The sequence below is a fragment of the Muntiacus reevesi genome, chromosome 3, assembly GCF_963930625.1.
Source record: "Muntiacus reevesi chromosome 3, mMunRee1.1, whole genome shotgun sequence".
In the NCBI taxonomy this organism is placed as follows: domain Eukaryota; kingdom Metazoa; phylum Chordata; class Mammalia; order Artiodactyla; family Cervidae; genus Muntiacus; species Muntiacus reevesi.
The window spans coordinates 242,940,827-242,956,461 of NC_089251.1; the positions used below are offsets into that span (position 1 = coordinate 242,940,827).

General features: G+C 41.5%; 1 protein-coding gene and 1 non-coding gene across 3 annotated transcripts in view; one reads left to right on the forward strand and one right to left on the reverse strand.

The window, feature by feature from the left end:
• The window catches only part of NOSTRIN (nitric oxide synthase trafficking), a 63,732-nt gene that overhangs the window by 14,240 nt on the left and 33,857 nt on the right, over positions 1 to 15,635 (forward strand). For both annotated transcript variants that reach the window (XM_065931695.1, XM_065931694.1), the window contains exons 3-5: positions 10,566 to 10,649; positions 14,045 to 14,107; positions 14,309 to 14,390. In XM_065931695.1, the coding sequence (XP_065787767.1) occupies positions 10,566 to 10,649; positions 14,045 to 14,107; positions 14,309 to 14,390 (229 nt within the window). The remainder of the gene's footprint in view (positions 1 to 10,565; positions 10,650 to 14,044; positions 14,108 to 14,308; positions 14,391 to 15,635) is intronic.
• Positions 3,541 to 3,646, reverse strand: LOC136165663 (U6 spliceosomal RNA). Its single transcript, XR_010662667.1, has one exon. It is a non-coding gene; the product is annotated as a U6 spliceosomal RNA (small nuclear RNA).

A 15,635-nucleotide genomic window follows, 5' to 3' on the forward strand; every position in this document is an offset into this window, starting at 1 on the left:
CAAGCTTCAAGGCCAGATAATGTTCTATTTCCAAGCTCAGCTGCCTTCTTGCATTTGTTCTAATTGGTGGTGATAGAAAAGTGTGTTGGAATTGAAACACCATTTTGCCTGGAAATTCTGTAATTCATGGCTGTGCTCAGCTTCTTTTATCTAATTAGTTGCTTCAGTTTCCTTTTTTGTAGTAGCAACTCAGATTTAGCCAGAAACACGCAGCAGCTCCTAAAATGCCTGATGCCAAAGCCATCACATTCACTTCAAAACAATCACAGATCAGATTCAAAAAGACAAAGGCACATTTCTAGAAACTGTTTGAACATTTGGCTCTCTGCCCCACATAGCTAAAGTGTAAACAGGCTTTGATGGGAAAAATCAATTATTTTTTTCTCTAAGGAAGCTTAAGATCAGGCTTTCAAACAGCAAGTACCACAACTCTGGACATAAAAAAACATTTTTAATTAAAAAGAAAAGAAGAAAACAAAGAAGGACGTGTAGTTGGTCATTGTTTCATCTACAATGCATTGCAGAGGCTGTCAATAAAAGATGAGTGATTAAAATGAAATCTTTAATAAATCCTTACCTTTTCTAGTCTACCCATTGCTTGAGTGATCTTAGTTCCCACAACTTCAGCCCTTTTCTGCATATTGATAGCTCCCATATGTACATTAATAGGCAATATGTCTTAACCTGTACTTCAAACCATATATCCAACAGTCTATTGGACACTTCTAGCTGAATGCTCCATGAAACCACAATGGAATCTGATCCAAATAGAGTTGATCAGCTTTTCGCCAAAGCTGGTACTCACTCCTCCTGGATTTTTAACCATGATTACCAGGACCTCTGCCCACCCAGTCAAGCCCAACATGGGGGAGCCACCCACGACCCCTTCTTCTGTCTCAGTGAAGTGATCAGCGGCTGCTCATTCATGTCCGACTCTTAGCGATCCCTTGGACTATAGCCCACCAGTCTCTCTGTCCATGGAATTCTCCAGGCAAGAATACTGGAGTGGGTAGCCTTTTCCCTCTCCGGGGATCTTCCTGACCCAGGGATCAAACCCAGGTATTCTGCATTTCAAGCAGAATCTTTACTGTTTGAGCTACCAGGGAAGCTCCTCTTCTGTCTCAACTCATGACCAAGTCCTTATATTTCTCTCTTCCAAACACCTCTGCTCCTCTAGCTTTGTTTTCATTTCACGGCTTCTGCCATTGTTCGGGCAGAGCACTCTTAACCTGTCCTCTGCCTGGCTGAGGGGCATTGTGAAAGTAGCAATCTAATTCACTCTCAACTTCCATGTCTGGTACCTGGGCTCAGAGCTGTGTCCCTTCAGAGGATCTAGTTTTTCTCACCCAAGCAAGTTGCCTCAACTAGGGAGCATCTAAGACATCTTTCACTTTGTGGTCAGGACCCTGTTTAAGATCCTTCAGAGGTTTCCATGACCTTTAGTAAAAAATTCAGCCTTTGTAAGTATTTCATAGAAGGAACTTTAAGATCAGCTTTAAGATCATATCCCTAAGATCACGTCTTTCAGATCACATCTCTCCATCTTACTTACAGTCTCTGCTTGTAGAACCACTTGCAATCACCCCCGCCTTGGGTCCTTGCCACCCCTCCTACCTGCCATTATGGGTCCTGGCAGTTGTACATGCTGTATCCTCTGCCCAGGAGACACTTCTACCTCCACTGCCAGCTTCCAATCAATGCATTCTTCAGAATTCAGTCATCCCACTCTGGTTGGCCTTCAAGTCAAGACTCCACTAGTATTTATCTCTGCTATGATAGTACTGCCTTTCTGTTCACTTGTCTGTCTCCACTACTGGACGTTGAACTCCTTAAGGCTCTTCGTATCCCACATGACTTGCACAGAGTAAGCATTCATTAGATGCTCACTGAAGGAATAAATGTATTCTCATGAGTGATTCTCTGCCTTCAGACACTCACAACTTTTTAGAAGTTTAAGTTGGGCTCTTTACAAGGAGTAATAAATGAGTGTGTCAAAGAAATGTACTTACATAGAGTATTTTGAACAAAAGCTAGAAAAGAATAATAAAATCATAGAAGAGACCAGGAAGTGCGTTAAATGCATCTTATCTCTGGTTTCTCTTACTTGAAGTCTCACAATCCAATGCAGTATGTGAATACTCTCTTTCACCCCTAACTTACAGATGGGGCTATGGAAAAGATGGCATATTGTAATTTCTACTCAGATCTACCCAGACTTGGAATGAGGGCATCTTCCAAGCAGGCAGGCAGGTTGGGGCACAGCTATGGGAGTGATCCAGTTCCCTTCACAATGTATTAGGGTTTTCTACGGTAAGCAACACCTGTGGTCATCAAGCCCAGTGGCTTTTGTAACTGGTAGCACATGGATCTATAGGAAATTCTCAGGGTTAACTTTAGCAGGTAGAAAGAAATTAATGGGCAGGACTCAGCACCCTTTTTCACTCCTGTTCCCACTTATTCAGAACATAGTATCTATATAATACGGTGGGATTCTGTATAAAATTTTGCTTTCCAGTTGAAAAGTTTAAAAAACTGCCTATCTTGTCCATTTCACCTGACTTCCTCCACAACAACACTTCCCCCCCAACCCCCAACTCACATAAACTCACTCAATTCAAGAATTAAGAGACACAGAGGATCTGAGGAGCTAGACCAACTTTAGCTGTGCATCCCCTGGGCCAGAAGCAAGCAGAGACTCAGTGAAACTCCCAGACTGAACACCCAAGCAGCATGACCTCCAAGTCTCATCTTCCTATTTCTCCTTTATCCTCACTGTTATCAGGAACCGGAATAAAGGCAATGAGTAATGATGAAGTGGGTATTGTGGGCTAGAATCCCCACTGCTCAAAAAACAGCACCTGTGTAAAAATGTCTTTCAATTTTCAAATTGCTATTAACTTTTAAATACAGCCTATTTGTATGAGCTTGCCACTGTCTTTCAAAAGGCAGAATGATAAAGCTTGTGTGGAAAATGTCAGCATACCAGGCCCCAAGAAGCTGTTGCTGATAGAAAGTAGGAGGGCAGAGAATGGGGGTGTGATATTGCAGAGTTTCAGAGGACTAAAATTTCTTCTTAATTCATAATAAAGGGGGGGGGCGGCTTTGTCACCTGCTGTTTTCAGTCTTTTTTTTTTTTATTAGAGGCTAATTACATTACAATATTGTAGTGGTTTTTGTCATATATTGACATGAGTCAGCCATGGATTTACATGTATTCCCCATCCTGATCCCCCCTCCCACCTCCCTCCCCATCCCATCCCTCTGGGTCTTCCCAGTGCACCAGGCCCGAGCACTTGTCTCATGCATCCAACCTGGGCTGATGATCTGTTTCACTCTAGATAATATACATCTTTCGATGCTGTTCTCTCGAAACATCCCACCCTCGCCTTCTCCCACAGAGTCCAAAAGTCTGTTCTGTACATCTGTGTCTCTTTTTCTGTTTTGCATATAGGGTTATCGTTACCATCTTTCTAAATTCCATATATATGTGTTAGTATACTGTATTTGTCTTGATCTTTCTGGCTTACTTTACTCTGTATAAAAAATATGGAACGCTTCACGAATTTGCGTGTCATCCTTGCGCAGGGGCCATGCTAATCTTACTGTATCATTCCAATTTTAGTATATGTGCTGCCGAAGCGAGCACTGTTTTTAGTCTTAAGAGAGCCTTTGTTCAATTTTAACCAATTCCTCATAGACACAGAGGCAGCTACTGTTTTCATTTTTAATCTCTTTTTATCATCTTAATTTTCTTAGAGTAGAGCTCTCGAAAATTGATTACCTGGTCACTTATAGTCTTACAGTTTAATTTGTGCCCTGTCTAAAATATTGAAGCTGATACCACATTTTTCTGTCTCTCCTGTTTTTTTAAATATGATTTATTTTCAAATCTAAGACAAATGTTAGTCTTTGACTTATTGGTTGATCTTCATTATTACTAATGAAAATGTGTTGACCTGCCTCCACATGCTGAGAGGAAATTAGAATATAACTGGATTAAAAGTCAGTGCATGCCATTTCCCTGGTCAGGGATTATTAAGACTCACTGGAATATTCTAAGATTGAGTTACCCATCCAAAAAGATACATCATCAATTTCACATGTGCCAAGACAATTGCTTGGAGAGAGAATCTCAACTCCAATTAGATACAGTAGCTGTAGGGCTAGAACATTAGCTCAATGTTCTTATAAACTAGTTTCCAATTATTTTAATGCGGGGGAAAAGTCCACGTCTCAATTTGAGATTAACTCTGCCTCTGTTGACTTTCTTCGCAGGTAGTGTCTTCTAGGCTAGAAGCCTTATTAAAGCAGATGCCTTAGAAGAAACCAGTGTGGCTGGGGTGCACATTGCCATGTCTGCCTTGGGAAAACATGTCCCTTTCGGACTCTGTCCATTCATTTCTGTTTAGCAGGAATTCTGAAACGATATATATTCTGCTTCATGGGACCCTAAGAACAGAGGAGCCACACGGCAGTGTTTGTTCCAATTTGCAAGCATTCTAACCTACAAAAATGATAGCTCTCTCCACACTTGCCAGTTGGAATGTGACTTTTTAGAGTGATTTTTCTCTGGGGAGGAATTTATCCATTAACCTCTGCTAAGATAAAGCCATTTAGGGTCAGAGGCCGAGAGTTTTTCAGTTGTAGGCAAACTCACCAGAACTGGAGCCTAGAGACATGTTCACCTCCTGTGTACCGTTCATCCTCCCCACTTTCTCATTTCCTTACCTTCTAACATGTGGGGTGATCTGCTGAGGATTCTGAAATGGTCATTAGTGTTAAAATGCAAGAGGAAATGACTTCAGCCTGTTTCACTTGGTTGATTTTAATGCTGGTTTTAAATATGAAATATTTAAATGTGAAATATATGTAACATTTATGTATTGTTGTGGTTTAAGTCCAATTCTTTGGACCCCATGGATTGTAGCCTGCCAGGCTCTTCTGTCCATGAAATGCTCCAGGCAAGAATGATGGATGGAGTTGACATTTCCTTACCCAGGAAATCTCCCCGACCCAGGGATTAAACCTGGGTCTCCTGCACTGCAGGCAGATTCCTTACCATCTGAGCCACCAGGGAAACTAATACATTTATGTAGTAGGGCTCCCAATAGAGTATTGAAGGCAGAGAGACGAAGGGCACAATTGTGCTGCTCAGAGAGGCTGTGTCCAGCTCAGTCTGGCCTCAGAGGGCTACCTTGGTGACTTGTGATATCAGAACCCCTCCATCCCCACTTTTCTAGACCCTCAAGACCTCCCCCTCCTCATCCAGGAAAGTACCTTACAATGAACTGCACAGATGCTTTTGGAAGAAGCCCCAGGAAGTTCATTCTGTCTTCTCATAGGCTGCTGTGATCCCATTTCTAGCTGCTAAGTGTCATGAGTTGTGGTAAATCAGAACACTGCAGTTAAAGGCAGAGGGAGAGGCGGTGCCAATTTTAAAAAGCATTTGCTTCTGACTCCCCAGTAATTCTCCAGTTTCAGAGGCAGGAGAGTAGAGTGCTGGACAGGCAGGTTCTTGATCCAGACTACCTCGGTTTGCATCCCAGCTGTCACTTCTTCATGAGTGACCTCCAGCAGGGCAAGTTACCAACTAAACTCTCTGTGCCTCAGTGTTCCCCTCCATGAAATGGGTAGACTCAATGTGCCTTCTTGATGGGAGTGATTGCAAGTTATGAGGAAACATACTTCAAGCACTTAGAATGTTGCCTGTCATGTTGCATAATAAATGCTGGTAGACAAAACACAGGTCAAGCCTCATCAACATATCACAAATTTGTCAGGAGAGACCGCATTGCTTGGACACAAACTTCATGGGCAGAATTACAAGAGTTTTTAAGCTGTATCAGTTCAGTTCGCTGTATACCAACCTATAAAACTACAAATGCACTTCCTGTAGATTTCTAAGATAATTGTATGTAAAGAGAAGCCTTCCAAAGCAAGAGATGCTGTGTGGTAGTTGGATCTCTTTAGGCTGGTTTCCTTCCATTTATGAGAGAAAGCCAGCAGAGACACGGGGCTCAAAACAGAAGAGACCATCAATTCAAAGTGAGCAGGACCCTCCCCTTCCTTACCACCAAAGCCCATTCCGCCCCCCTTCCCCGACCCCGCAGGTGAATCAGAAAGGGTTAAGGATATAGAGGAACACCATGCTTCACACTCTCACTGTCTTTTTTATTTTTGCTTAGCCTCTGAGCTATCTTTTACGACCTGCAAGAACTGTGGAAAAGTGAAACTGAATTCTGAGGAAGAGCCTGTGCCTGACAGCATTCCCTTTCCTGTGGGAGCCAGTCAGGATGGTTCTGGAGCTGGGCCTTCTTTCCCCCACACCTCTCTGTCTCTGTATATTTGGGGTGTTCTGAATGTTTAGGAATTCTTTTGGATACATACTCATAATCATGTTGTTGCAGAAAGGGGGACCCCTTCCAGAGCCCGAAACGGGGCTCTAGTCTAACACTCGGAAATGAATTGTCTGAGGAGACACATGTGCAGATGAAGCAGGAGATTTTTTTGGGAAAGGGCGCCTGGGTAGAGAGCAGGAGGTAAGGGAACCCAGGAGAACACCTCTGCCACATGGCTTGCAGTCTCTGGTTTCATGGTGATGGGATTCGTTTCCAGGTTGTCCTTAGCCAATCATTCTGACTCAGAGTCTTCCTGGTGGTGCACGCCTTGTTCAGCCAAGATGGACGCCAGAGAGAAGGATTCTGGCAGGTAGTCAGACATGTAGGGTCTCCTTTTGACCTTTCCCGAACTCTTCTGGTTACTGGAGGCTTATTAGTTCCGTGTTCCTTACCAGAACCTCCTGTCATAAAACAACTCATGCAAATAGTTACCATGGTGCCTGGCCAGGGTGGGCGGTTTCAATCAGTGTGTGTCCCTAACAATATTAGAAAAATTAATATTTATTAAGAACTCATTTGGTGCCTATCACTATCTGAGCACAACAAATGCATCATCACATTTAACGTTCTATGTTTGAGTTCCAAGCAAAAATGGGATGCTAGAAATGAAACTCCTAAAGAGCCCTCTGGTTAGGAGGGTTACGAGAGGGTTTATGTGTCTAGCTGTTGCAAGTGCTAGAGAGTCATGTACACTGACGTCAGAGCTGAGCACAGTTCAAACTTGTGGGACTGAATTTAAATAATTCAACAGTTCAAAGTTTTCAAAAGTGGTGAAATGAGAACAGACTTGTAGTGGAGATTGGTTAAAATTCTAACCAAGACCTGCTAGGAAGTCCATTCATTCATTCAAGAAATACATGCTGGGTACCAATTACATGCCAAGCACTGTTCTAAGCCTAGAGATATAGCAATGAGTAATACAAAATTCTAGCCCTGATAGAACTTACACACTAGAGATGTTCATAGAAGCACACTAAAAAATTATGTGACGTAAGATAGTGATAAATGCTAGGGCATAAATAAAGCTGTAGGGGATAGTGACAAGAATGCTGTTTTCAGTAGGCCTCTGAGGTAGTGATATTTGCACAAGACTGGTTGAAACTGACATGAAGGAGAATGCCATGGGGTTATGTAGCAGACGGACTACCTGGCAGAGGCCACAGCGTGTGCAAAGACCCTGAGGCAGGATGACATCTGGCTATAACAAGGGTATGGTGAACAAGGGGATGACAGGAGAAGACATCAGAAAGAGGGCCAGGGGTCAGATGGTGCAGGTCAATAGAAATCACTCCAGTCTTTGAGCCTCTATTTGGGTGATTGCCACATCTTAATTATCATAAAACCCCTTAAGGTAAGTCTGATTACTTCCTTTTAAAGTTTCCTAAAGCCACTTTACTGAGTGATAGCCTCTCCTGGGATTCTAGAACATCCAAGTGCATTGAGGGTGGTGGTCTCTTAGAGGTTGCTGCCAAAGAGAGAGGACTCTTTCTCTCCATCAGTCAGCACTTATTCCGAGCAGAGAAACCTTTTTAAAAACACTATGAGATATTTCTTTATCATCTTCATTATTTAAAATATTTGCCTTAACCTTTTCTTATTCTTGAACAAGGCCTGCTACCAAATGGGTGTTTTCTGCACGTAGGCCTTAACTTACATCCTGCAATGGTCTTCTTTCTTTTAAAAAGTGGTAAAAAATAACTTGGAGCATAGCTGTACTAATGAAGAAAAATGAATAGAAATTTAGCGACAGGTTCATAGCCCATGATGTCTGAATTTCACTTACAAAAGAGAACTGTCTTTCCTTCTTTGGTCCATAACACTGAGTCTAATTTGTGTGAGAACATCCAAGTATTAAGTTAATTACTGGAGAGTCCTGAGATTGTTCCCCAAATGAAATGGAGTCATAAATCATTTTAAAGATGTTTTATAATAAAAATAGAATTGAAGTACTGAAAAATATGTAACAAAGACTCTCTGGTCTATATTAAGAATGAAAAACAGTATAAATTCAACTTAATTTCTTATGTTTTTATTATTTTCATTGAAAAGTGAGGAGATGAAAAAAATGTGTCTTCATTTTAATTATAGGTGGGCCTAGAATGGGACATGGAAAAATCAGCTTAAGACGAGAGTGATTCAATCTATCCCAAAGAACTGAGATTTCTTTTGAGGGGCATGCCCAGATTCCCTAATGGGTCTTGTTTTGCATACAAACTCATGGGAATTCATCTTCTAAATCCTGTGTTGGCCCATTAGGAAGCATGCTGTTGTTTAGTGGCTAAGTCATGTCCAACTCTTTTGCGACACCATGGACTCTAGCCTACCAGGCTATGTCCATGGGGTTTTCCTGGCAAGAATACTGGAGTGGATTGCCATTTCCTCTTCCAGGGGATCTTCCCCACCCAGGGATCAAACCTGAGTCTCCTCCATCGGCAGGCAGATGCCTTATCACTGAGCCACCAGGGAAGCCCCAATTAGAAAGTTACTGTTAGGTTAATTCCACCAGTATCATTTTTACCAACCATGATAGTCTGGTTGATGATGATAGAGCTAGTCTGATGGTGCTGATGTCTCAGGATAAGTGGGAAAGTAGTCGGAATAGTTTGCAAGGACTGCCATAGCAAGGCACCGCAGACTGGGTAACGAAACTTACAGTCTTACTGTCACTTATTGTAGCTTAAACTACAGAAACATTGTGTCACAGTCCGGGAGGCTGGAAGTCTGAGATCAATGTGTCGGCCAGCTTGGTTCCTTCCAGGGATTGTGAGGAAGGATCTATTCCACGCCTCTCTCCTAGCTTCTGGTGGTCTGCTGGCGTTTAACCTTCAGGATCCTTAGCTTGCAATTCATCATCCTGATCTCTGCCTCTTCATCTTTACACAGCATTCTCCGTGTGTGTGTGTGTGTGTCTGTGTCTGTGTCTGTGTGTGTGTCTCTGTGTGTCTATACCCAAATTTCTTCCTTTCATTAGGACACATCCATATTGAGTTCTAGCTCATCCCAGTGACTACATCTGAACTCAATCATTTGCAAAGACTCAATTTTCAAATAAGGTCACATTCACAGACAAAAGGGTTAGGACTTAAGCAACTTTTATGGGGGAATGAGAGGGTAACAGGCAAGAAGGCCAGGGGTCTCCAAATGGAAGAAATAGGCTGCAAGTGTCAGACATTTTTTTCCTCTCTCTTAATGGCAGGAGGAAACAAACTAGTGTTACATTTCCCCCCCCCCCCCTTCTCTATTAAAAAGAGATCTCTCTTAAAATTCTGTGTTGCCATAATGACACCTGGTTCCACCTGAACTTACCTTTTCTCAAACCTTGAGCTGTCCAATGTATTTTTCTTATGGAAACATTTGTCTTCAGCTTTGTTAATGCACTCTGTATTTACCCCAGACTCAGTCTTCAAGTCAGTTCCGCCTAAAGGCTCAGACAAACCAGCATGTTATACTCATAGCTTGTTCTCCCAATCTGTGTTAATGAAACTATGTATTTGTATGGAAACCTGTCCTTCTTCAAGATTCGGTCAATCGCTTTATGGCCCGGGATGACTCACCTCGTGCAAAGGTTATCTCAAAATGCATTTTGTGGGTGAGGAGCCTGGTGCCATTCTCTGAGTTTTGAGACATTTCCTTTCTTTAATTAGTGGACTGCTAGTAGCTATATAACATCCACTAAAGACTAGCAAGGGGCTTCCCTTGTGGCTCCGTCTGCAATGTGGGAGAACTGGCAGGGGGCACTCTTTCTGCTGCCTTCTGCTGTCTTTGTCAGACGCTTTCTCTATCTCTTTTATACTTTAATAAAACTTTATTACACAAAAGTTCTGAGCGATCAAGCCTTGTCTCTAGCCCCGGATTGAATTCTTCTCCTCCGGAGGTCAAGAATCCCGACGTCTTTCATGGTTTAGCAACAACCTTTCAGGAACACAATCCAACCCATGATGCTACTGTACAAGAAGGTTAAATTAAAGCTTCTCTACCTTTTTAGGACTCTCCTGGATATCCTTAAAGATTACGCCTAGGGCAGGAGAATCCTTCTAGTAGACAAATCATCTCTTTATGCACTACATTATCAGCCTGGGTCCTCCTTCAAATCTTTGTGTGCGAATGTGTGTTTTTCTTGATTTCCAGTCATTGTATCCTATCCAACAACTCTCCCTTTGCTAACAGGGCAAATCTGGAGATTAATTATGCCAAAGGACTTCAGAAACTGGCAACCAAGCTAAGCAAAACATTACAGAGCACAAAGAAAAAGTAAGTACATGGAGGAGGTAAGGCAAAAATCACTCTTAAAAATAATTTTTAAAAAATGACATTGTTGTAGCCATGTGTTCTGATAAACAAACTCACTCAGAAGGACAATGCAGATAGTGGAGTGCAGTTTATTACACCAGCGGACCCAAGGCAGAGTCTCCTCTTAGCCAAGGACCCCGACCAGTTTTTGTGAAAACCTTATGTACCCTAAGTGTACATGCTCAAACCCACCTCCCCAAATTCTCTTAAACTAGTTTGAACAAAGGAAAAGAAAGATACAGTCAAGTTAACCCATGATTCGTATGCCTTAAACCCGTGATTCACATGCCTTAAGCCTAGGTAGCTAACAGTGGACAATTATCAATAGGCCGGTGGTCATACCCCAAGAAGCATAATAGAATTTATGATTCTATTCAGTTACACAGATGATTAGGGTATTCTTTTAGGTGACGGAGAGTCTAGGTATGAGCCCTGGGGCTCTTTCATGTTGGTGGGGGGTGGGGGTCTGGTTTTCCAGTTGATATGTCGTTTCTGTAGATACTGGGCATATAGCTCAAAGTCCACAGTCCGGCCCAAGATGGAGTCCTGCTTTCAAGATGGAGCCTGTTCTGTCTGTTTCCTCCTTCAATATATGTTCAGTTCCAGCTTCCTTTTATAAAGGTGGCAAGTCCAGAGCATCAAGCCTGGTTTCCAGTTCTTGGGCACTTACTGTGTGCCAGACACTGCGTTAAATGTTTTTCTAGATATGCTACATTTAATCCTCACAACAATCTCTGAGAAGTCTTTTTATGATCCCTATTTACACACAAGGACTTAAAGCTTTGAGAGTTTAAAAAACTTGTTTGGTGACACAGATAATGAATTTCAGAACTGAATTCATCCTGTGTCATTGTGAGGCCTAAGATCATATTCAGAGAAGGCCTTGGTGATGATACTAACTTGGGAAGCAGAGTTGTTAAGTCGGAAGGTCTTGAAGTCCTGAAGTGTGTATCCCACTTTATCTCAATTTTATGACTTTCAACAAATAACCTGGCCTCCCTTGATTTCCTCTTCTGTTATATGGAGTAACAAGGCATGTTCCTTTGTTTGCAGGGGGAGGGTGGGTATTGGGGTGTATATTAAATGAGATAATATAGGTAAAGACATTACCACATCAGGTGCAGAAGAAAATGTTGGTTCACAAGTTTTTTTCAATTCAGTTGAAAATAAAGTCAATTACTTCTCTTGGGGAAGAGAGGAAAGATATTGGTTTTCTTATAAAATGGTCCATTAGTGATAATTTATTACAAAGATTTGACTATTGTTTGCAGATGTCACCCCATGGCAGTGTCATTGCAAAGACCCTTTCTGATGGTAAAAGAAAGAGGGAAAGAAAAAATAGAACCCTTGTGGAGCATTCCTACTCCTCCTTAGTCATCATCCCATAACAGCAAATTGCTCTGACTTTGAGCTTGATTTTTAGGATACTATTTAGTAACCTGGGGCTTCCCTGGTGGCTCAGATGGTAAAGAATCTGCCTGTAATGCAGGAGACCTAGGTTCAATCCCTAGGTCAGGAAGATCCCCTGGAGTTGAGAATGGTAACCCACTCCAGGATTCTTGCCTGGAAGTAGTCCATGGACAGAGAAACCTGGTGAGTTGCAGTCCATAGAGTCACAAAGAGTCGGACATGACTGAGTGACTAATCGTTTCAGCCTGCAAAGGAACTAGTAGAGCACACTGGTTGAATATAAATAGACTTTTCCAGACTGCCCAGGTTAAATTCTGGCTCTCTTACTTACCAACTGGGTGAATTAGAATCTCGTGCTCAGTCCCTAAGTCGTGTCTGATTCTTTGCGACTCTATGGACTGTAGCCTGCCAGGCTCCTCTGTCCATGGGATTTCCCAGGCAAGAATACTGGAGTGGGTTGCCATTTTCTGCTCCAGGGGATCTTCCCCACCCAAAGATTGAACCTGAGTCTCCTGCATTGGCGGGTGGATTCTTTACCACTGTGCCACCTGGAAAGTCCATATCTTCCCTCTCAGTGTGTAGTGTATTTAAGATGGAAATAAAACCTACCTCATTAATTTCTGTGAGGTACTTGTATAATAACCCAAATTATTTCTGTTCTCAAAGGCCAATTAAGTGAGGGTCAGAGAAACCGAGTGATTCTTCCAAGGTCAAGCAGGACACAAAGGGGGAGCTTGTGGATTCAGACACGGACCCTCTGAGGTCAATGCCTTCATGTTCCGGCTCTGCTGCCTTGCTCCTCCTAGGGGCAAAAGTCACATTTTCTTCCTGAAAGTGTACTTGGATTTCTTGCAAAAAAAAATCTCTACTGAGATTTAACTTACATGCAATAATAAGCATATATTTTAAGTATATATTTTGGTCGATTTTGTTATAAGTATACACCATGCAGCCTCCACAAAAATCAAAATATATCTATTTTCATCACACCAAAAGATGAGTTGTACTTGTTTACAGTCCTTTCCCTAACACAGTCCCAAGGTAACATTGATTTGCTTTTTTTCAATCTAGATTATTTTGTCTTTTCTGGACTTTCCTATAATTGGGAGCATACAGTAGGTCCTCTCTTATGCCTGGTTTTGTGCCTGGCTTTGGATGCATTGCAAATCTGTCATCCTTTGATCTAGTTCTCCCATTCTCTGGCTGCCAGGTGCAGCCCAAGTCATTTGGAGGCAAGAATCTCAGTGCCATCTTGCTCTCAGTAGGGGCACCAATCTGTCCTCTTCATTCCATCAAAGTCTACACTGGCTCTATCCCTTCGGTTTATTGATACAATGGGCTTGCTATTTGATGGCCAGCTATATGTAGGAGAAAAATAGCATCATATTTCTTGATTCTCTCTTTGTGCTGCTTGGGTCAGGGCAGAGCAACCCTTTTGTTAAATTGAGATACTGCTCACAAGACTGGAGTATCTGAGCTGTGTTCCTGAAGGCCAGCAGGGAATCTGAGCTACACCCAACCCCAAGAGGAGCACACAGGGCATGCGCAGGGCTCTCAAGTCCTCCATCACTTCACTTCTCTGAGCCTCCGGTTGTTAATCTGTAAAATGAAGAGCCTGAAAAGATTGTCTTTAAGGGTCTTCTACCTGTGGCACACTTTCTCCCACCTGTTCTAAATGTCTTCTCATCCTTGCTTACTTTATTTCCCTGATACTCTACAGACATGAAATGGAAATCGGAATGAAAATGACTGGGGGAAAAAAGCAGATCATGTGATGACTACAGTGCAGATAAATATGTTGGCAGGATTTAATCCCATGGAGAAATTAAAACAGGATTAGGGATATGAGTGCAATTGCCAAATGCAGGAATCGGATGGGATGCTTTATTTCTGGGACTCCTGGGAAAATGACACCCACACTTGTCCTCCTTTGTTTTTCCCTCCAGCTGTCTTGTCAGTGCCTGGGCCTGGGTCTCGGAGGGCATGAAGTCTGCAGGGGACCTGCATCAGTGAGTACTCACAGCCCAGCCTTGCTCCAACCCCAAAGGGAGTCATAAATATTTAAAGTGGGTGTACTACAAATACTCCCCTGCAAACTTGCACTGAGTAGATGTGCTGTAACACACTATTTTATTTCCCCAGAAAATAATTTGGAAGGTAGATATAAATCCTAATACTAGGCTTGTGTGTCTTTTATGTTCTATTTCCAGAAAACTTGGCAAAGCAATTGAGTTGGAAGCAATAAAACCAGCTCATCAAGTCCTGAGTGCACATGAAAAAAAGAGAAAATCAGTGAGTCAAAATATTTCTTTTCTTCCCCGTTAGAGCAAGATTTCTGTCTTTGGCTCAAGAGCTAGGTAATTGAAAATTAATACAAGTTTTAGGAATTTTATCATAAAAATAAACACAAATCCAAAGATTTATGTATGAGAATGTTAAAGCCTTGTTTATAGTAGTGAAAAAATGGAAACATTCTCATCTTCCAAAAATAAATTAGGATAAATTCAAGCAATGGAATTCTATGCAACCTTTATAAATCTTATAGAAGAATATAATGGTATGGGGATGTAGTGCTAAATTAAAAAACAAAGTGAGCAAATCTAACAATATAACTTCAATTTTGTAAAATAAATATGTGTATATATGCACAGAAAAAAATCCTAGATTCACCTTCCCAGAATGTTAATAAGAATTATCTCTAGATAGTGGAATTAGAGGCTATTTTTATTTAACTTTTGTATTTTTTGTGTTTACATTGCTTTTCAATAAATAAATACTCCTTTTGTAAATAGAATTATAAACACAATTTTAAGAGGAAATGCTTTTTTATACTTTTCAGCTTGGGACTAAGTTAAAGCAATAATAGTTATAATTCTCAAATAGCCTTAAAATGGAAGAAAAATAAGCAATACTTTCAGTCCACCTGGTCATCTGTATGGCTTATGTACTTTTCCTTCCAGAATAGTTTCATTTGTGTTCCTTTTCCTTTATTGGTGCATCATATAGTCAATAAGTACTTCAAAATATGTTTTCAGACAACATAAAGGGGTATTTAATAAACACTGCTTAGCTCTGATAGGAGTGCAGTCATGGTCATCATCTGTGTCACTGTCTGGTAAGGTGAGGAGTTCAGAGCAGTAATAGTAGGTCTTTTCAAAGGGTAGGGGCAGTAGCTAGGGGAGTTTTAAGTGACCACAGCCAGAGAAAGCCAGTCTTAAAGGCAGTAAGTCTGTAGGATGAGGGGATTTATGAAAGCCCTGATGGAAGAGAAATGATACTGAAAAAATCTCATTTGAACTTATGAAACTTAAGTCAGGAAATGGAATCAATGTTGGGTGAACATTCATGTATTTTTACTAGAATGGATGCCCTCCTTAGGGCTAGGATGATGGGGAAGTTTACAGTAATTACCAGAAAGTAATATAGTCTTTTGCCTTTGCAAATCATCATAATAGAAATCAAACACTAGTCTATATTTCATTAATTACAAAATGTTTTCATACCACGTAATCATATGATACGACCAGCATTTCCTTG